The 22033-nt window shown below is 49.6% G+C and overlaps 1 protein-coding gene across 1 annotated transcript in view; it reads left to right on the top strand.

The window, feature by feature from the left end:
• MTHFD1L (methylenetetrahydrofolate dehydrogenase (NADP+ dependent) 1 like) overlaps positions 1 to 22033 on the top strand; it is a 167094-nt gene that overhangs the window by 86176 nt on the left and 58885 nt on the right. The window contains exons 21-24 of the mRNA XM_075554379.1: positions 9390 to 9529; positions 14143 to 14184; positions 15383 to 15483; positions 16049 to 16226. Coding sequence (XP_075410494.1) covers positions 9390 to 9529; positions 14143 to 14184; positions 15383 to 15483; positions 16049 to 16226 — 461 coding nt within the window. The remainder of the gene's footprint in view (positions 1 to 9389; positions 9530 to 14142; positions 14185 to 15382; positions 15484 to 16048; positions 16227 to 22033) is intronic.

Raw genomic sequence — 22033 nt, 5'->3', positions numbered from 1 at the left:
GATAGATAGATAAATCTATTCTACTGTAGTACCACATCCTCTGGGCCTAGGGCCTAGGCGGAGCAGGGATACTGAGAGCTGTTTGTAACAATCCGTGACCTCTTGCCATCAAACAGGTGTAGCTGGATTGCTCCAGGGCTCTGCATTTCCAGCCAGGGTTCATTATTGACATGTTTCTGACACAGGAAAACTTGCGACAACCAGAATCTGTGTAAGACCAGAGAAAGAAAACCCAAATATTTTCTACTACAACGCGAGCAATAGAAAAGTGGAAAGGCAAGGCAGTCTTGTCAAATTCTGGCTCTCCCGGGGCTCATTGGTCTGTTTCAGATAAAAATGTAGAGATACATTTAATTTGAAGGCAAACCAAGCAAAACAGAGCCTCCTCTTCAAGGTCATTCATTATCTTTACAAATGTCATTATGAACCAGTGACCTTTCCCACTTTGTGTTTTGTTAAATCCTCGCTTGTTCTGTTAAAATCAAATTATTCTAAGATGTAATTGTGACGGACAGGTGATAGGCAGGTCCCTTATGGGAGTGCCTGCGTCCAGCATACTGGAAAGAAATTCGAACAAGCAAGGAATGCCCGAAGGTGGAACCCCTGCCCGAGTTATGTGCAAAATGCCTGCCCTCAGAGGCTGAGTGACCATGGCCATGGTGTAGTGGTGTAGTGCTCTCCTTCTGGGCAGGAGACCCAGGTTCGATTCCTGGGCAGGGTACCTCCTGTGCGATCCCCCCCATCTGTCAGTGGTAATACAGGGAAGGCCTAGTGATTGACTTTCACAAACCAGCCACTGGGAAACCCAAAGGGTCCCCAGAGCTTGGTCTTCAACTGCGCTTGGGGATCAGTGTGTTTCATTGTGCTTGGGATCGCCATGGACTCGGGACCAACTTCACTGCAACCAGTGACAATGTAGGTTGGGTTGGGAGAACCCATTCAACTAATGACTCATTAGGGTCAGCTCCCCGGACTCCCTTCCTTTTCAATATGGAAATAGGAGCAGCAATAGGGAAACCAGACTCCGCTTTCCGTACCATTGACCCGCACTCCATCCAATTGATGAACCCTTTGGCCTTGCTGGGAGATGGTAGCCATCTGGCTTTGGAAGGCTCTCCAGCCCCACAGCCCATGCTTCTCTGGTGTTCTTGTGGTTTCTGGCTTGTTGAGGATACTGAGATAACTGAACGGAAGCGGAGGCGTGGTTATAAACAATTCTTGTGCGGATTAAGATCGTCAAATCGGCCTGTGCAAGCTTGCTTTTCCTTTGAACCCACTCTGAGCTAAGCTGGTTGCAAGCCCCCGCAGGGCCAAGGCCAGGGTGAAATGTCATTTTGGCCATTCTGGTGACCGCATCCAGGGACTTCAAGTAGTCGGGTCCAGTCTCAAGGGGAAACTGGCCTCGTGTGTTGATGCAGACCTGAGACTCTCAGTTGTGCGTCCCTACCCCTGGGCGCGGGCGATCACAGTGATGTGATGGACTCTTGCGGTCACTCACTTCCCGACCCGACAAGGGAGGCCCACCCCTGGCGGAGCAGCGAGCCCTGGGCTCCCGCTCACCCCTGGGGCATGGCAGTGAGATTCTCCCAGGCCTCGGGATCACGTGGGTTCCAGGATGCTGACATCTTGGGGAGTGACCGCACCTGCAGCCTGTGGGACCATACCTGGTGGGACTGGCCCCTGGAGGTGGCCTCATCCTCTCAAAATATGGGCAGGGCTGACCCCATGACGTAAGGCTGATGGAAAACTAGGAGATTCGACTTTGCTCGAAGGGAGAGAGAGCAATTCCCTTCATTCAGGGAAAACGGACGTGTGAAGGTCCGCTGTAAAGAGAACGCTCCAGAAACGTTCTGTTTCTGGAGCGGGACCACGTGGCACTGGAAGCCAGGCCGGACGCATTTGGCTCTGCTCTTGCTGGAGAGAGAGATCATTGAAGCACAAAGTGTCTAAGATTTGTCTTGAAAGCAAAACTCACCACCAAGCATTTCAGCTAGAGATGGGCTGCACGGATGCTGGCTAGGGGGCTTGGGAAGGGGTGTCGGCATGGTCTGCAGGGGGCTGGACCCTGGTTTGAATCCAGGCACTGGCTTCGTAGCTGGGTGGCCTTGGTAAACTTCTCTATCCTATAGATTCATATACGCCACGTGCAGGAGGAGGACAGCCCGCGGCCGTGGGAGGAAGGGCCACACGAGGCAGGGTGTGCCCCGTGTATTGCATTGCGTGACACATGGGAAATGTTTGCTAGATGTTCACTCCCCTCTCTCTCCCCAGCCTGCTCTCCATCATGAGAATGTGCGGTCAGTAGATGAGCTTTCTCTCTGTCGTGTGCATGTTTAAAATACCATTGTATGGGCCTGTAATCCGGCTATCTTACAACTCAAGAGTCCAGTCATATCAGGAAGAGCTGTGCAGTCCCCACCACAGTCACTATAGAACATTTTCTTCTATCTTCGTCCCATCGTCGTTAGCTCCCCATTTCCACCCAACCTCCCTGCCACACCCCCAGGGAGCCGTTAGGCCAGTGACTGCCCCTATAGATTTACCTATCCTGGGTTTCAGATACAGAAAAACCTACCCCTCCCCAAACAACAACACCCCCTACCCACAACGATACCAAAATGAAGTAGAGAAAAACCTCAGTCGAAAAGAAAATATTAAAAACCAGAGCAACTTTACAATGAGTCAAAGGGAGATCAAATGATAAGGCATCAAATCCTTGCCCAATTCCATCTGCCATTACAGTCTATACCAGCGGTTCTCAACTCGTGGGTCGCGACCCCTTTGGGGGTTGAATGACCCTTTCACAGGGGTTGCCTAAGCCCATCAGAAAACACATTCCCAGTGGTCTCAGGAACTGAGACACCGCTCCTCTATCTGTCCCCAGGCGGGTCGACTCACATGCAGAAACGCCCACATACGAGTACCCAGCATGGAGACTGTAATCACGCTACACCACACTCAAGACAAAATTTCATTTATTTGTCATTAGAAGTAAATATTTCACAATATATTTACATGTTTTTGTGATTCATCACTCTGCTTTCATTATGTTCCATTCATCACAATGAAAATACATTCTGCACATCAGACATTTACATGACGATTCATAACAGTAGCAAAATGACAGTGATGAAGCAGCAACGAAAATAGTTTCATGGTTGAGGGGCACCGCCACATGGGAACTGTATGAAAGGCTTGCAGCATTAGGAAGGCTGGGAACCACTGCTCTAGATTCTAGAAAGGCTGTTCGCCTCCCCGCCGCATGCATTTGTAGCAGTTTGATGAATCATCTGATTGTCCAGCATTGATCTTTCTGTCCTGTTGATTCCTTCTCTTAGTTGTTGTCAGGTGTCATCGAGTTGGCTCCGATTCACAGCGACCCCGTGTACAACAGCCCCAAACACTGCCCGGCCCTGTGCCGTCCTCAGCATTGTAGCCACCGTGTCAGTCTGTCTTGTCCAAGGTCTTCCTCTGCGGTGCCGCCCCTCTGCTTCCCCCAGCATGATGTCCTTCTTCAGGGGCTGGTCTCATGACAACACGTCCAAAGGATGAGAGACCACTCTCAGGAGTCCCGGTAAACTCAAGCCAAACACACCCCTCTCAAGTTCATTCTAACGCATGCGTATCCCGAAGGACAGGTTAGAGCCGCCCCGCGGGGTGTGTAAGCTTGCCGGCTGGACAGAAGCAACCAACCACATCTTTTCTTCCTCAGTGTAACCCCTGCGCCAGCAAGACTCCTTCTCGTCTTAGGCAGTTGCAACGTTCTCGGGGAACATCTAAAAAGTTCAAGGCTCCTTTGTCTTGCTTGGAGGACAGCAGGGAGTCTCAACTGGTGCACTGACCAGGGCTGGGCAGGGCTTCTCTGGCTGGCTGTGCTGTGCTGTGTGTTATAGGATGACTACTGTCTACATGGCAGCATTGCTCACCTGTCACGCTAGAGTGCTTACAGCACATGCCTGCTGGGCACAGGTCCCTGTTGGCTGAGACCCACTGAGCTGAGTGGTCCCGTGGAAACTAGTCCAGTAAGCATACAGACCGCCCACGATCGATGTGAAACAGATCTGAGTTCAGATGAGTTTGCGCATTGGTAAATACATAACTACAGAAACACAAGGTGCCCAAGGGAACTCAAGAAAGGGAAAAAAAGGTAACAACTGAGAAGCCAAGAGGGGTGTCCCCTTTCCACTGGGCAGTAAACCGATCCTTTTTTACCTCCTCCACGTGACTGTGTCAGCAGCTTCGTGTCATCCTCGCATGTCACTGAAGGTAGTGGCGTGTAACCATGGCTCGCCTGGCCGGCCATTGAGTGGGGGTTTCCATACCGCAGCGGACTAAGGCCAGTTCTTCCTAAATTCTGTGCTGCACCTTGTCCCAGATGGAGTCCTCTAGAGAAATGGAAGAGGTGAGCTGGATTGTGCTCTTTTAAAGCCTTCAACTGATTGGCCTCGGTACATCAGATTATACAATGGACGGTGATCTGCTCTACTTCATGCCAGCCGACTGAATTTTAGGCTTTACAACCACGGGACTGGTGTCTGGCCAAACCACTGGGAACCATAGCCCAGCCAGAGGGACACATAATACAACCGTCATGTCTGTTCTTCATCAAAAGAACCTTGGAGTGCCAAGTGTCAGAGGGTGGGAGACAGAAGGGGAGCCCTGGGCTGGACATCGAGGGAGCCTGGGGCACTGCCAGGGCCCCCGAGCATGTCATGATCCCAAGAAAGGGTGAGTCAGGAGAGCTCAGAGTGAATCCCAGACTTTGATTCCATGGTGGTGAATGTTCGTGCTGCATTTGTTTTCACTGAGCAGCTGGTGATTGCTTTAAATTCTGCATCCTGCCGTGACTGCGGGGTTGTCCCGTGAAAGTTGTGGAGGTGGGGGCAACATCATTTCTCTGTCCTGGTCCATCTCTCTCTGTCTCTCCCACAAGAGGACCCCAGAGCAGTGTTTGCTGAGCTGGTTACTATCTTTGTCTAAATGGCCCCTTCCCACTCGAAAGCCATTGAATTGATTCTGACTCATCGAGAGAGAACCTCTAAGACAAGGTGGAACTGCCCTTGTGGCTCTCCGAGGTTGATTGTTTATGGGAACAGAGAGCCTCCTCAGATTTCTCCTCTTCCCAACTCAGACCCTGGGCTTTGCAGGCTCAATGTGGTAATCCGAGAAAGTCTACACGTACTTAGTGTTTCCTGTTTTCATTCATGTTATGAACCTGTAACCCAAAGAGAGAGCAGGCGAGAGTGTGATCGCCAAGACATACCTTTGCGGTGGCCTGCGGAAACACTGCACTGCAAGCCCTACAGAGTCAAGGCTCAGCCTTCAGAAGCCACGATGGGTGACTTTCAGAAACCTAAGTCACGGTCAAGAGCACGTGTATATAGAAGTTCACAATAGGAAGAGCACACAGCTCATTTCCTGCGAAGAATCACCGTCTTTGGTAATGGGGCCGCTCGGAGTCAGCATCCCTTTCATGCCAATAAGTTTGGGATCGCGTAACAAGTTGGTCTGTCTCGTCAGCCAAACCAAAACCTCTGTGGCACGTGGCCCATCCTTGGAGCATACCTTGTTCCCTCTCACCACTTCCGGACTCTTAATAGCAAAGCCCCCGTGGTGTGTGGTAGAGAGCGTTTGGTGGGACTGTTGCACTGCCAACTTAGCTTTCTAACGTACCCCCCACTGCTGGTGCTTAATAATATTTCATTTAGTTTTTTAAAAGATGACGCTAGGCTTGAGAAAAATGCACGGCACGATGAACCCTTGGTTCTCTCCTCTGTCCCGTTCCAGCACTAACCTGACCTGTTGGTTGAGCAGGATGACAGCATCCCCAGGCTCCATGGGCCATTGCTGTTGACAAGTAGACTTCTCCTGTGTTTTATCCTCACCTTCTTAACTCTCCCTGCCTCTCCCCACTTCCCTCTTATTCCTGCCCCCACCCCCCCCCATCCTTCGTCTTCAACCAAGAAATATCCTACATGTCCCATAGGACGTGGCTCCACCTTCACCACCACCCCCCTCTCCCCATGGCTCCCTACCCCTGGGAGCTGCTTGGAGCAGACTGACTCTTGACCCAAATGCCTGGGCAGAGCAGAAAGCCAGGAAAGCTCACGGATTCAGTAGGATTTCTAAAAGTGAGAAAATTTTAATAATGTTGCTGACCATTTTGGGGAACACACACACTGTATTACAAAAAAAACAGGACTTCTTATTTCATACCCACAGAGTTGGTAGTTCAAAACCACCAACAGCTCTGAGGGAGAAAGACAGGGCTTTCTACTCCTGAGTTACAGTCTCGCAAACCCATGAGGGGTCGCTATGAGTTGGCATTGACTCCGTGGCAGTGAGTTTGGTTTTTTAAGATACTTCGAACTGTCTCATTTCTTCTGTCTACAGGTACTTGTCGAGGAGAGTACAGAGAGTCAATAAGCTTACGCATGCATAAGGCTGCCCAGCTGGGAGGAGGTGGGACTGCATCTTTCTGTGGTCTGTCGGTGAGGCACACCACAGTCGGACAGTCACCTGCAGTCCAGTATGGGTGGCCTTTCTGTCTCTTCCTCTAGCAGGAGCTCACTCTAATGCCTTTTAACAAGGTCAACAGAGTGGGGCCCACTGTACCACTGGTGACCTTGTCCCAAACAAAGGTACCGCAGAGGTGAAGGTCGTTGCTGTACGTGACCTTCTCTGGTTTTAACTATGACAAATGTGATCCAAGAGGGAGTCTTCGTGGTGCACCCGCTGCGAGCTGAAAAGCTGGCAGTTCACACCCACTTGGCGGCTCCACAGAAGAAAGACCTGTCTACCCACTCGTGAAACAATCCCAGCCAAGAATATCTGGGTCCCTGGGATTCAGGGTGGACTTGACAGCCCCTGACCACAACAGTGGCCCCAATGGCATTGGCCCCAGAACGATGGAAGAGAAATCAGCCGAGGATTCCCTGGGGCTGCTCTAAATTGTTTGGCTACATAGTTTGGTCAGAGGAAATGTGGTCAAGGATCGAATGTCTTGTAGCTATAATTCTTCCAGCTTGAGTATTTCTAAAGAAATATTTTAAAAAGCATATCAACAGTCATAAAATATTTTTATATTCTCTGGCTGCCTAACCTCGCTCTTGGGAATTTATTCCAAGAATGTAATTGGAAAGAGGTAAAAGATCATATGGACAGATATTTCCAACACAGCGTGGTTTATATTGGAAACACCCAAACATCCAGTGTGAGGAGGAGCCCTGCTGTAAATCTTGGTGCACAAACTTAGCCAAATTATAATCTGTCATTTGTAATCATGCATTAGGAATTTTGCAGGGCTCTGGGGAAAAAAATTCTGTAATCATGTTAAAGGAAAATAGAAAGCGTACAGAAACTCCCTTAAATGACAAAGCAGACTGCATGCTAAAAGGAAACCATAACTGCTTGGCTTATTCATGATGTGAATGTTGCCCTTTTTTTATTTCCTTAATTCTAGCCGAGACACACATCTTCGTGTAATGCCCAGGACTGGTTTCTTTGCTCGCACTCAAAACAAAACCGCACTGCCACTGAGTTGACTCTGGCTCCTAGCGACCCTGCACGACAGAGTAGAGCTGCCCCTGTGTGTTTCGAGACCATCGCTCTTTATTGCCAGTCGAAAGCTTCATCTTGTGGAGCAGCAGCCTAATACGCAAATGCTACGCTACCAGTCTTTTTATTCATATGTTAGCGCATATTTTCTGACTATCATTCTGCTATAAATCACAGCTTTGGCTGCACTACTAGTATATATAGTCCATATTTTATAAACATTTGCTTCTTCTTGTACAAATAGTATTCCTTTTCTAGAGCAGTGGGCTTCTCAGATCTTTACATGTAATCCTCTCGCTGGGGACCCTGCGGAAAGCTGATCCCCAGAATGCAGCAGGTCTGGGGTGGGGCCTCAGATTCCTCATTTCCACTGGGCCCCCAGCTGGTGCGGACGCGATTGGTCCTTGGAGTGCACGTTGACTGATGAGATCCTAGAGCTCTTGTTTGCTCAGAAGGTGATGCTACTGACCCAGCGCCCAAAGCATCATCCTGGGAGGCCAAGTTAGTCAGTCTTGGTACGTGAAAAGCTGGCGAAGTAACGGCTAGTAGCTTGGCTGCTAATGAACAGGTCGGTGGTTCTAACCCAAGCAGTCCCGTGGGGGGAGGAGCCTTGGAGTTGGCTCCTGTAAAGACCGTGGTGATTATTCGGTGCCATCGAGTCAACTGTGTGTGCCCCAGAACAGCGCAGTAGCTGGCCTTGCACCATCCTCACCGTCATTGCTGTGAGAGCTCGTTGGAGCAACCACTGTGTCGATCTAGCTCCTTGAAAGGACTTGCCGGCCTTCTCCTTTACCCCGCCTGCCTGATAACATGTCCAAAATTCTTGAGAGCTCTCGCCAAACTCCCTTTTAAGGAGCATTTTGGCTGTTTTTCTTCCAAGACGGAGTTGTTTGTTCCTCTTTCAGGCCACGGCCATCACCCTGCACGCTGTAGGCTTTGCGCATCATCAGTAATTGCTCTGCACTCTCTTCATTCGGACCCGGCAAGGTGTGTCGTCTGTACATGACTGGCTGTTAAGGAGCCTTCCTCCGGTCCTGATGCTGTGTTCTTCAGCTAGCACAGGCCCTTGGCTATTTGCTTAGCGGACAGATTGAGTGTGCACGATAACATGATACAACCCTGACACACACACCTTTCCTGGTTTTCAACTGTGTTAAATTTAGGTCTGTACACACAACTGCCTCTTGGCAGCAGCTGGTGGTTCTGAACCGCTGATCTTGCTGTAACCACTATGGCTCCTGTATTAAGACAAACTCCATGGAAATCTTGTCCCTCGCAGTGGTTCTTCTGGGCATGGGGTTGGGAAGCAGAAGAGGGAACCATGCTTTTAGGAAATGTGCTGAAGTTTGCGAGGACAGCGATGGCTCGGTGGGAGAACCCCCCTTTCCCGCGGGAGATGTGCACCATTCGATTCCCACCCAACCCTCCTCACACACAGCCACCACCCAGCAGTGGAGGCTGCCATCTCCGTATGATGCTGAGCAAGCTTCAGTGTGGCTTTCACACAAAGGTGGACTATGGAGTGTGGCCTGGCAATGCACTTGCAAAAAACCAACCACCGGAACCCACTGGTTGGCAATGATCCACTCATGGGCCTCTGTCTGCTCAGGACTTGCCAGTGTTTCGTTCTGTAACACACAGCTCTGCGTGGAGCCACCTGCTGACCCCAGGGATGCTGACACCGACAAGCTAACACACTCTCTGTGCCAAGGGAGAATTGGGCCGTGGTCACTTCACCGTGGCGCCATCCGTTGACCCGCAAACCATAGCAGCGATTGACAAAACCCACGGCCGTCTTTCAACATGCGTCTCCCCCCATGATTTCTCCGCAGTGACTGAAGCGGGCTTCGGGGCTGACATCGGCATGGAGAAGTTCTTCAACATCAAGTGCCGGGCCTCCGGCTTGGTGCCCAACGTGGTCGTGCTGGTGGCCACGGTGCGGGCCCTGAAGATGCACGGCGGCGGGCCTAACGTAAGTCCCTCCTTTACTTTCTCATTAAAACAGCAAAACCCCAGTAACAGCAGCGCCGAGGGCAGCACTGGGGACATCTGACCTCCGTTTCCTAGACTTCTCCTCTCTTTCAGCCTCTTCTCCACACCACCGCGAGCAGGCCCTTAGGCAGAGTCAGTTCAAGTAACTAGCAACACCCACATAGCTGTTGCTAAGTGGTAAGTTAGAAAGGAGTCAGATGTAACTACTCTCAGGCTTAGATTTCATAACTGCATGGTGGAGGCCGGAGAGAGGCCCTTTCTTGTTCCTGGGGAAGAACGAATTATGACAGGAGTCAGACGGCTGTCTTTCCACTGTTTGTACAGATAGGTTTTCTTTTCCTCTTTTATACATTGGCACCTAATCCACCTATCATACACTTTAATAGTTCAATCATTCCATCAGATAGAGACTGAGGCAGTCGATACCATAATCAATTTTGTACAGATAGCTTTCCGATTCACTGATGCTCCAGCCCATCAGATGCCACCTAGAATGATGTCCATCTGTTTGTGTTTCTGTCGTTTCCTTTATAACTGTTTTGTCATTGGACTGTGTCTAAGTGTTTAACCTAGAAAACACAAACTCTAGTTTAAGTGACTCAATCGAAGAGAAATGGATTCTATTTTGAAGAGTTTTAATCTGTCCCTATCTTATTGTACAAGGAATTTACAGACATCTGAAGTGATTCTGTTTTCTCTTCTGTGAAAACACACGTATTCAATGCGTTTCCTTTCCGTGCATTTATTTCTCTCTTCTTTCTAGTTTGGCTTTTGTTTTTCCTTGGTTTGGAATTTCAGCCAGAAGATAAGAAAATGTGACACTGATTGATCATTTTGAAATAAAATCACCTGCAGTCTTTATCGCTATATGAGGGAACGATCAGACAAACGCCATGCCTGGGCTCATCCTTGATTATCTGTGTGCACGGTGGTCAGACACTCAATGATTATTCCTGAGTACGAATAGCTAGTGGAACTCCAGGCGGGGCACAAAGGATTAAGGTGCTGTTGACCTAAAAGTTTGAAATTGTTGAAAAATTCAAAGCACATACTCTTGTCACAATACAAGGAAGAAGTTTATTGAAGCAATATGGCAAATGCAATTGGGCAACGGTTTATAAAATGATAAACTGCTCGAAAGCAGGAATGAGAAAGGATCTTGACATAGTGGTTTAGGGATGCAGTAACCAGCCGGCATACATCAGTGACCATAAGTTGTGCATCGGTGAGTCTTCATGTCCTAGCCTGGGACCAGCCGATGCAAGCATTTTGCAAAAACAGCTGTGTCTCTATTTCACGGGTAAGGGCAGCGTGCACAAATGCATCCTTTCTGCAAGTAGCTTCGTTCTTGCATCTTCTCCCCTCCTCCTCTCTGACTCGCTGCTGATTCACCCATGACTGTGAGTTCAGCTGGGAAGCCTCTTAATTCTTTTTTTTAACACTTTTTGGGTCTGAACAAAATGGAGTTCGTCTTGCACCCAGGCAGACACCGCTCTGATGCTGAGCACCTAGACTGGGGGGCACTGTCTCCCTGTCCTCTCAGAGGTCTGTGTTGCTAAGCGGGATACCAAACTAAGATAGACTCAGACAAAGGGCCAGGTTCCTGGCTCCTCAACTTCTGAAAAATCTGTTTCTGAAATTACATGCGGTCACCAGGAATTAGAATCAATGAAACTCCCCACTCCCACCCCTTGGGGCAGGGAGAATTTTTTAAAGTATAAATCATAGGTTTGCCACTATGAAACACTTGACATGCAATTTTAAAAAGTATCTTAGCAATTCTGTGCCCTAGGAGACACAGAGGTTTTTTAAATGCCATTTGCAAATCGAGATGCTGGAGATGGGGGGTGGTGTGCTTGGAAGACTCGAGCAGTCTCACTGGCCAGCAGAGCTTGTATGGGAGCTTAGATTTCAGATCCAAATCCCCGACTGTGTCCACCAGCAGAAATGAATATTAACAAGCAGTCTCTAATGCCACCATCATTTCAAATGTAATTGACACACATACATTATAAGGTAGGAACTTCTAGAATTCTGATTTTGCTCAAAAGACAATTTGCTGCTACACTCATTTCTGGACTTTTCCCCCCCTTTCTTTCAAAGATGGTTTTGGTCACAGTTGATTTGATAATTCGTAGTATATTCCCTGCAGAATATACACTTTTCTCTAGACTTTGAATCTGCATACTAGGCTCCATTGTCAGGAGAAAATGTCTACCTATATATCAGAAGCTCTGACTCCAGGCTTTACTGTTGGGATGGCCCGTGGCCCTTAACGATGATCCGGCCTGATCCAGTCTTTGTGAGGGTAAAGTTGCTCAGCTACAGAGGGATTGAGTGCCATCTTTAGAACTGCAAGGACTCTTAACAGCCCAGTGATTTTCCTGCCTGCTCTCAGGTCTGAAAAAATTCTCTGGTTTATGGTTGTGTTTCACTGCGCCGTATGTGTGTTCCATTTTATGGCAGTAGTATTTTCATCTCCCCATAATTAATCATTTTTCCCTCCTTATTTAAAGCCTGCGTAGTCTGTGCCAATGAGAAGCATACCAGGCTTCAATAAAACCAAACTCACTGCCATGGAGTCGATGCTGACTCGTAGGGCTACCCCCTCTGGCTTTCAGAGGACTTTTACCTGTTTGCAGGAGTAGAAAGCCCAGTCTTTCTCCCACGGAGCTGCTGGTGGTTTCGAACTGCCGACTACTCAGATCACAGCCCATGGCTTAACCACTCTGCCATCAGGGCTCCCATCAGGCGTAGGAGGCCCAGATGTGAGTGGAAGACAGAGAGTGAGAGGCAAGGAAGCCGGTCATACCTTCTCTGCTATATGACTTCATGAGTGTCTACTTCTGACTCTCCCCTCTCAATTCCAAGTTCCTTGAGATTCCGGATGGCTTTCTGATTAATGTTTATACCCTTACCAGGAAATGTTTTCAGTAATTAAATAATAACTGAACTTTCATCTCCTTAATCCTATATTCACTATTATCCATCTCTGCATCTTTCCATCTGACTTGAAATGACCCTACTGAAGTGTCTGACCCGTTAAATTCCTGCTTCCTTTTGATATCTTTGCACAAAGAACCATGACTGCCTCTTGGGTTTACCCAGCCCCTGCCCCTACCCCCCAGAAGTTATGCAGTAGAAAATGCTGTGATCTCTGAGCTCGCCTGGCTTAGCTTAATCATTTAACATTCATCTCCTGCCTTCCAGCAGGCTCACCGCTCTTGGAGCAGTGCGCGAACTCATCCTCAGTGCGTGTCTTCAGCCGCAGATATTCTTGCTGCGTGTACAGGGTCAGAGAGGCGCGCCTTCCCATTAACCCACGGTCACTCGTTCCCTCACTGCCAGCCAGTCAGTGCTGGCTCACAGCAACGCCCTGTGGGTTCCTGAGACGCAGGGTGGCTGGTGAGCTTGAACCCCAGACCTTATGCTTAGCAATCCAGTACTTATTCCACAGTGCCACCCAGACTCCTCTTGATGGTTTCAGGTTGTTTAAAGTATTGTAATAAACGTTTTACAGGTTATTCCATAAAGTGCATAGGAACTAAACTATGAAGCTGTGATACATGGTTTTGTTTTTCCATTTCTAATTTCATTTTCGTCTAGCGTTTCCTCCATTTTTCTTCATCTTTTTGAAGAACCGACTTGTGGCTTCATCCTCATGGCTCTTTGGTGTCTGCCTGCCTCCACTTCTTCCGGCCTTTGCTTAGTTGTGGATTTTGCAGAACTCCGTGTGTGTGCAAGCTCTGCAAATGCTTTAAAATTTCTCCTCAATCTAGCATTTTGGTCATTTTGCTTCTCTCAGTGATTTATTCATTGTAACTGCTGACAGCACCCAGAGCAGTTCTGCCCCGAGGAGAGTCACAGTGTCCTCCTGTCCCTGAGGTCTGACTGAAAATGACAGAGTCTACAGATGGAAGTCATATGGAGCTAGGGACACCCAATAACAGTGGGTCCCCATTCTGCTTCTTGTTGGATGTGTGACCTTGGGTACGACGCCTACCATCTCTCAACCTCAGTTTCCCCATCTGTCAACTATCCTCCAGTTTAGCCCCAAACGAAAACAAAACAACTTCAGCACACATCATGGGATCACTTTAGTGGTTTAGGATTGACTTAGCGTGATGATGCACTGCATAAATTGGGTATTGGTTGTTGTTTGTATCTTAGGTTCAGGTAATAGGCCAAAGAGCAGAAGCGCAGATTAGAATCACCTAGGGGGTCTGTGCATATTCCAGACTCTGAGTCTCACGCCCAGGAACCCTGACTTTATTGGTCTGGTGTGGCGTCCTGGGGCATAGTGGAGACAGGTTGGGCTGTTTGAAACCACCAGTCATCCTGAGGGAGCAGAATAAGGCTTTCTACTCCCACAGAGTTACAGTCTCAGAAGCTCACGGGGCAGTTCTACCCTTTCCTCCAGGGCAGTGAGTGTGGTTTTTCTGAATTCAGGCAGAGTGCAGCGACGGGTTTAACAGCACAGTATGTCCTCCCAATCCCCCCAACAATAACACTGAGTTTTCCTGTCCGTTCTTTTTCCCGTTAGAACGAGCGTTTCTGTGGGTGACTCTAACGATGTATGTCTTCCGATTTCAGGTCACTGCGGGTGTCCCACTGAAGAAAGAATACACGGAGGAGGTAGGTGTGGCTGTCTGTCCTCCCGTGTAAATTAAGGGCCATTCGAATCCGATTGTCACGGGATCATCAGTGAAACTCAATAAAGAAGTGAGCATTCAGCAAGAGTACGTTTCTAATAGGCCACGAGGAATTGGCGCAAACCTCCTGCTCCCCAAACAGACAAGACAAAACCTGCTTCTCGCAGTTGAAGTGATTCCACAGTGGCACCCCTGGGGGTGGCAGGCTGGCTCTGTGGGGTTTCGTGGCCGTGGCCCAGTCCCTCGGGTGGACTGCCCCTGCACCTCCGGCGGTGCTGAGGAGGAAAGGCTTCTCCATCTGTGCCCATGAAGAGCCCAGCGGAGAAGACCCGGCGGAGCACAGCTGCCTTTGTCACCCCCACGGTCACCGTGCCCCAAATGAATGTGGTGGTGGAGACTTTTGCTTTTCGTGCCTAATCTTGACGGGAACTGACCCCAGGCCCTCCTCCTGCAGCGCCCCTAAATGGGCTCAAAAGGGGGGACACCTAGTCAAGGAAGCAAGATCCATTCCTTCTACGTCTTAAATCTTTATCTCCATTTCAGGAGCTCCGAGTCTGCAGGGCAGATGCAAATATAAAGCCTATACACATGTGTTCTTGTCCTCGGGGATCGCAGGTGGTTTCGATTTACCTGTGTTGTGTGACTGTGCTGTCCCGAGATTGGAGGGTTAGTAACGGGACAGAGGTTTGCCAGTGCCACCCTGCACCACTGCAGGGAAGCGATGTTGCTGAAAAGGGTGTCACACACGGCTTTTGCATTTTGTTTTGTTTTTGCTTCCCGGGCATATAAAAGCTACACAGTCTTTAGTTGAGGAAGTGCGCATTGAAAACTGGGAAGTTCCAGAATTGGGCCCAGCGATGCGAGGTGAGCAGGTGCTGCAGGACAGCGATGCTGGGGTAAGGGCATGCAGAGCGGAGCACGGCCCAACAGTGGTGCCGAAACCCAGCTAGCTCCGCCGAGTGACCCCACGAGTAGCAGAAGGGAGGATTTACAGCCCCCCCAAATACATCGGCTTGTGCAAAGCTACCCCAGCATGCACAGGGCTCCCCCTGCGTCTGAGTCAGCTTGATAGCACCTACTTCATCTCGAGAAAGGAACAGCACCTGCCGAGGGGCCCTGGGGTTGATGGAACTTGTGGGGTTCGTCAGAAGAACCTACAATGGGATCCGGCTGTCTTCCAGAACGTTCAGCTGGTGGCAGATGGCTGCTGTAACCTCCAGAAGCAGATTCAGATCGCTCAGCTCTTCGGGGTGCCCGTCGTCGTGGCTCTGAATGTCTTCAAGTGAGTCTGGGCCCCTGCTTCCCATGAGGTCCCCTGGCCGGGCCACCCAAGGCCCGCGCTCTGTGTCCCCAGGCTGCCTGTCAGCCAGCGCGCTCCCTGGGAAAGTACACAGGGCATGTGCGCTTGCTCCGGGGCTTGGTTTAGTTTGGTTTTATTTTAGCAGAAGAGTTTTTCGAGGAAATGAAATCCGTACAGTCCATTACCATTTCCTTGGGGTTTTCTGGTGAGGTTTTTTTTGTTTGTTTGTTTTTTAATAAAATTCCACCCAGCATTTTCTGCCTGAAGACCGGGGATGATCAAAGAGCTATGTTACGGAATTCTCTCGGTTCAAAACGCTGACCGACTTAAGCTCTTTGCCTGGTTTGAAAGGACTCTCCCGCTCCCTGCTTCTTCTTACCCTCGTGCTTATCTTTAAGTCTGATGTTATTTAAACACAGTGCTGTAACCACTTTTGATGTCGAGAACGTCTCCAGTGCCAGGGAGTGACACCCTATGTAAACAGCTCGTCTGTTGGGCTTTCTCTAAATGAAGACAGATGCAAGCCCACAAACCTTGTCATCACCAGGACGGACACCCGTGCGGAGATCGACTTGGTGTGTGAGCTGGCGAAGCGGGCGGGGGCCTTCGACGCCGTCCCCTGCTATCACTGGTCGGTCGGCGGGAAGGGCTCGGTAGACCTGGCCCGGGCCGTGAGAGAGGCTGCCAACAAGAGGAGCCGTTTCCAGTTCCTGTACGATGTCCAGGTGAGAGCCACCGCGTGGACTCTGTCGCTCCAGTGTTGGTGTGGGGCGTGGCTGCGGTCCTGGGGCCCAGCCGTGTGCCAGGCCCTTGCTGCGCCTCTGCAGGGTTTGCTTCCTCCGCCTGACCCTGGGGAGCGGGTACAGACGACAAGCGCAGGATGGGAGCCTCGCTTGTCAGCCTGCCCTTTCTGGAGGTGACCCCAGTCCCTGGGACTTCTGTAACCTTCACATCTCTGCTGGGAGGGCTGGTGGCCCTCCCCCATCGTACAGGAGAGACAACAACGGGCACAGAAGATGAAAGAGGTTTCGACAGTTGGCAAGAGCAGACCCGCTGCTGTCAGACTCCCAAATCCAGCCTCTTGGGGGACTCCACTGTCTTTCTGAATCACAGGCCCGGGGAAGATGTGATTGGAGAACGGGGTGCAACTGCTAACACCATCCATGGGCACCAGACTCGGCCCTGCACAGAGCTCAGGGCACCTTGTCCACCTCGCCCACAGGCCTTTTCTCTCCTTTGGCTTTTCGTGAGCCACGTCTCGTGTATTTAGAGTAAGGCGTCAATCAGAAGATCTGAGTTTCCTCGGGCTCCAGTTTCCTCAGACTCTATCCTGACACCCAACCAGAAGTCTCCATTCTGATGTTCCAGTCTTTGGTTCTGCGACACACACACACACACACACACACACACACACACACACCCCTCCCCCTCCCCACACACACCCAAGTGCTCAGTCTCCCATGAGAGCCACCCCTCCGGGTTCTCCATCCTTCATTATGTTGATGTGACTCATGGACAGTAGCATCTCTTTTCCCATGCAGGCAGGGCCTTCTTCCATCAACAAGAGCATGCTGGGAAACTTCAGGAGGGCTCCTACTTGTGAAGTGCCCTTTGGCAGCCGTGACTGGGCACTTTGCACATATTAGCTTGTTCGGTCTTAGCATCCTGGGTGAGCTGTTAGCTTGGGATCCATAGCCCATTGCACAGCTAAGAACACTCAGGCTCAGAGCAGTGAAGTAGCCTGCTCACGGCCCCCCTTCCAGGACACCATAAACGGCTACCGTGTTGTTCAAAGCTGAGTGCTGATTTCAAAAGGAGGGTGTATGGCCAATGAGGGGACAGCATACGGCTCAGAGGGGCAGTGACAAAGTGACAACCCTGAGAGGAAGGATGGCAGTAATGCTGAGAGTCCCCATGGGGCAGGTGGCACGTAGCTGACACCCATAGAAGGAGATATTTTGCATAATGAATTGGCTTTATCAGCCCCAAAGAAAAGCCTTGTTTGGTTGTAAGGGTGTCTCATGAAAGAAGGGCCTAGAATGTCCTGCGTTACCACAGTGGGGATCGCAATGTGTCGGGGCCAGGAGGGGAGATTTGGGTTCAGTTTAAGGAAAGCTGTTGAAATTGGAAGCTGTGAGTCATCTGACGCTTGGGATGTTAATCATCAGATAGGTGTCCTCGTGAACTTGGGATGTTAGCCATCAGGTAGGTGTCCCCGTGAACTTGGGATGCTAACCATCAGATAGGTGTCCCCGTGAACTTGGGATATTAGCCATCAGGTAGGTGTCCCTGTGACCAACATGTCTGCCAGTGACTCTCCAAGTAGGTAGTGGGTCTGACCCTTCAAGCTCACAGGGTATACCTGCCTGCTGCACTGTCAGGCCCTGCCCATGAGGTTCCCCCCAAAACCCGTCAGGAAACCCACTCCCCAGGTCCCACCTTGGAGCCTTGCCTTCTGGCCTGAACTCTGAGCGGCAAAGGCAGAGTCCTGTGTTTGTTTGTTTCTAATCATTTTATTGGGGCTCATAAAACTCTTATCACGATCCATACATGCATTAGTTGTGTAAAGCACACTTAAACACTCGTTGCCCTCATCATTCTCAAAATTCACTTTCTGCTTGGGTTCCTGGAATCAGCTCTTAATTTTCCTTTTTCCCCTCCCTCCTCCCCACTCCCCCCTCCCTCATGAACCCTTCATAATTTATAAATTGTTATTTTATCTTATCTCACACTGCCAGTATCTCCATTCACCCACTTTTCTGTTGCCCATCCCTCAGAGAGGAGGTTATATGTAGATCCCTGAGATCGGTTCCCCCTTTCTACCTCCCCTTCCCACCCGGTATCACCACTGGTCCTGTGGGGTTCATCTGTCCTGGATTCCCTGTGTTTCCAGTTCCCATCTGTACCGCTGTGCATCCTCGGGTCTAACCAGGTTTGCAAGGTAGAATTGAAATCATGATAGTTGGGGGGAGGAAGCATTTAAGAACTAGAGGAAGGTTGTGAATTTCATTATTGCTACACTGAACCCTGAGTGACTCATCTCCTCCCCACTACTCTGAAAGGGATGTCCAGTTGTCTACAGATGGGCATTGGGTCCCCATCACATGCTCCCTTCATTCACGATGATATGATTTTTTTCCTCCCACCTTTGGTGCTTGAAACCTGGTCCCCTCGGCCCTTCATAATTACACATGTTGGTATGCTTCTTCCATGTGGGCCTTGTTGCTTCTGGGCTAGATTGTAGCTTGTTTACTTCAATCCTTTAAGACCCCAGACACTTTATCTCTCAATAGGTGGGCACCATCAGCCTTCTTCACCACACTTACTTAAGCACACATTCGTCTTCAGCGTTTATGTCGGGAAGGTGATCACACAATGATGGTTTTTGTTCTTTGGTGTCTGCTACCTGATCCCTTCAACACCTCATGTTCACACAGGCTTGTGTGTTTCTTCTCTGTGGCTTTGTTGCTTCTGAACTAGATGGCTGCTTGTTTGCCTTTTCAAGCCTTTAAGACCCCAGATGCTATATCTTTTGATAGCTAGGCATCATCAGCTTTCTTCACCACATTTGCTTACGCACACGTCTGTCTTCAGTGATCATGTCGGGAAGGTGGGTATAATGGAATGACCGTTTAGCTGAGCAAGGTGCTCTTGTATTGAGGGAGTGTGCGCGAGGAAGCCCAATGTCCACCTGCTACCCTACTACTGAACCTATAAATATATGCGCATAGGTCTATTTCCCCATAATCATAAATATATTTACATATGTACATGTCTGTATTTAGGCTTCTATCTATGCCATTTGCCTCCTTCTCCTTTCCTCTATTTCCTTATGCCTTCCTCCTGTCACACTACCATGTTCAGCCTTCATTCTGGTTTCAGTAATTCCTCTCAGTTACCTTGCCCTTGGTCACTCCCTACCAGTCCTCCCATCCCCTCCCTCCACTGTGTTTTGAATCATTCGTTGTTCCCTTGTCCCTGGGCTGGCCAACACCTCCTCCCTTCCCTTACCTCCCACACTCTCATGTCCCTCCGGGACTGTTGGTTCCGTTATTTTCTTCTCACATTGTTTGTCCAGCCTATCTTATCTAGGTGGACCTGCTGTTACAGTAATATGTGCATAAAGTTGGGGATGGCTCTGACAGCACCCAAGTGGCACAAAGGAACATGGCGATGGCACAGCCCTGACACGCTAACAAACAAAAAAGTCACTGACATACAACATTTTAAAAAACAGAAAAAAACAAACAAAAAGACTGGGGCGGGGGGGAAGCCTGTTAGTAGTTCAAGATCTGTTTGTTGACCTTTAGGAGTGTTTTCCGGACGAGTCTGAAACAGTGCCATGTCCTGGCCCCAAAGTCCATCCTTTATACTCCCCCGGGATCTCTTTGCTCTGCTTTCTCCGCCACTCCATTGCACGCCCCCAGTGTCTGCCCCAGTGTGGTGGGTCAGCTCAGTCGCACATCCCACACTGTGTCTCTGTGCTGTCCCATGTAGGGCCATGGGTCAGTGCAGGATGACGCATCTTGCCGTGGGCCGGCTCTATGGTTCTCTCTGTACATTGGGCCCTTCGAGCTGGGCTATCGTCCTGTGAGCTTGGTGGGCCCAGGTGTGCTCCGCTCCATTCTTCCTCCTTCCTTTGCTTCAGCTTCCTTCTGGGTTTGGTGTGGTATGTCAGTTCCTTTCCCACACCAGACCATCTATTTTCATTTTCTGCAGTACTCCATTCGATGGTGGGGGTCGGGCTAATTCTGGTTAGGGCCGGCATATGGTCCAGTCTCTTTGTAGATTCCTCCACGCATTACGTTGCCCTCCTGGTTTGGCGTGTCATGGTGGGGTCCCTATGCATGTACCAGTTCTGTGGGGACACAACCAATACTCTCCCCCAGGTAGGTTGGTGCCCTGTTTCCCCCGTGCCATCAACTCAGTTTCTCCCCACCCCGCTTCTCCCTCAACTGTCCCCCTCCCCCTTCTTTATATTGGGCTCTCATGTACCTCCTTAGATGTGGCCTGCCCTCCCCCCAACTATCTAGGCTAAAGTACAACCAGTCATCTGCGCTCCAATGTTTATTGCGAGATAGGTGTTTATTCTTCTATTCCTGGCATGCTGGTTGTACTTACCTCCGGGGACTCATGTTATACCTGTCCTTTAGAGTTTGACTGACCTCGCTTAACATGATTCCTTCCAGCTCTTCCCCTGAAACGGCGTGTTTCATGTGATCGCCCATGCTTTTCAGTGCTGCATAGTACTCCATTGTGTGTATGTGCCAGAGTTTACTAATCCACTCATCTATCAATGGAAACTTGGCTGTTTCCAAGTCTTTACGATTGTGAATTGTGCCGCAATAAACATTGGAGCGCAGATGACTGGTCATGTTTTATTTTTTGCTTCCACCGGGTATATGCCCAGTAGAGGGATGACTGGATCATAAGGTAGATCAATTTCCATTTTCTTTAAGTATCTCCAGATTGCTTTCCACAGTGGCTGTACAAATCTACACGACCACCAGCAGTGGAGGAGGGTTCCTACTTCACCACAGCCCCTCCAACACTTGTTGCTCTCTGATTTGCTGATCTGCGCTAGCCTCAGGGGTGTTAGGTGGTATCTCATGGTTGTTTTGATTTGCATTTCTCTTATGGCTAATGACCTGGAAAACTTTCTCATATGCTTATTGGCCATATGGGTCTCCCCCCTAGTGAAAGTTCTTTCAGATCTTTTGCCCACTTCCATAGGGGTTTAACTGTTTTCCTCTTTTTTTCAGGTCATGATGGTGTTGTAGATTCTAGTAATGAGCCCGTTGTCCGATGTGTCATTACTAAAAATCCTCTCCCAGTCTGTGGGTTGTCTTGTCACCCTCTTGGTGAAGTCTTTCGAGGTGCACAGGTGCTTTATTCTTATGAAATCCCATTGGTCGATTTCCAGTTCACCTGTGTGTGTACCCTTTCTTTATGTTTTAAGGTATGGAAGTCAGGTGAAGATTCCCCAAATGGGTCACAGACACACGAAGGGAGCCCTTGGTCACTTTCAGTGCCATCGAGTGACGCCATCTCACAGTGACCTTATTCACAGGACAGGGTAGAACTGCCCCCGTGGGTTTCCCAGACGGTCGCTTTTTAGGGGAGTAGAGTAGAAATCTCCATCTTTCTCTCGAGGAGCAGCTGGTGGTCTCGAACTGCCGACCTTGTGTACTCGCTCTCAGAAAAAAAGGCTCTGGCCGACTTGCTCGATTCACAGTTGTCTCAAGACCTCCATTCTGTAAAAATGCCACGTCGGCGATCCCCGGTGAAGCAAGCTGGTCTGTATGTAGACATCTGGGCGCCGTGGGTCGGTGAGCAGCAGAACTTAAATCTCCCCCTACCCGCTTTTTTCTGATATCTTGGTAAGTGCAGTGCTGAGAAAACTCGATGGACCGAGCAATCGTTTTTCGAAGCCCTTCTTTCTCTTCTTACACCAACCTTCACCCCCAAATGGCCCGTGGGTGCTAGGAAGCTTGATTAAGTGTGAGGTCGTTCTACCCCAGAACAAAAGGTA

Source organism: Tenrec ecaudatus, chromosome 7, assembly GCF_050624435.1.
Source record: "Tenrec ecaudatus isolate mTenEca1 chromosome 7, mTenEca1.hap1, whole genome shotgun sequence".
Lineage (NCBI taxonomy): Eukaryota > Metazoa > Chordata > Mammalia > Afrosoricida > Tenrecidae > Tenrec > Tenrec ecaudatus.
The sequence above is the reverse complement of the archived record's forward strand: the minus strand, read 5'-3'. Positions and strand labels throughout refer to the sequence as shown.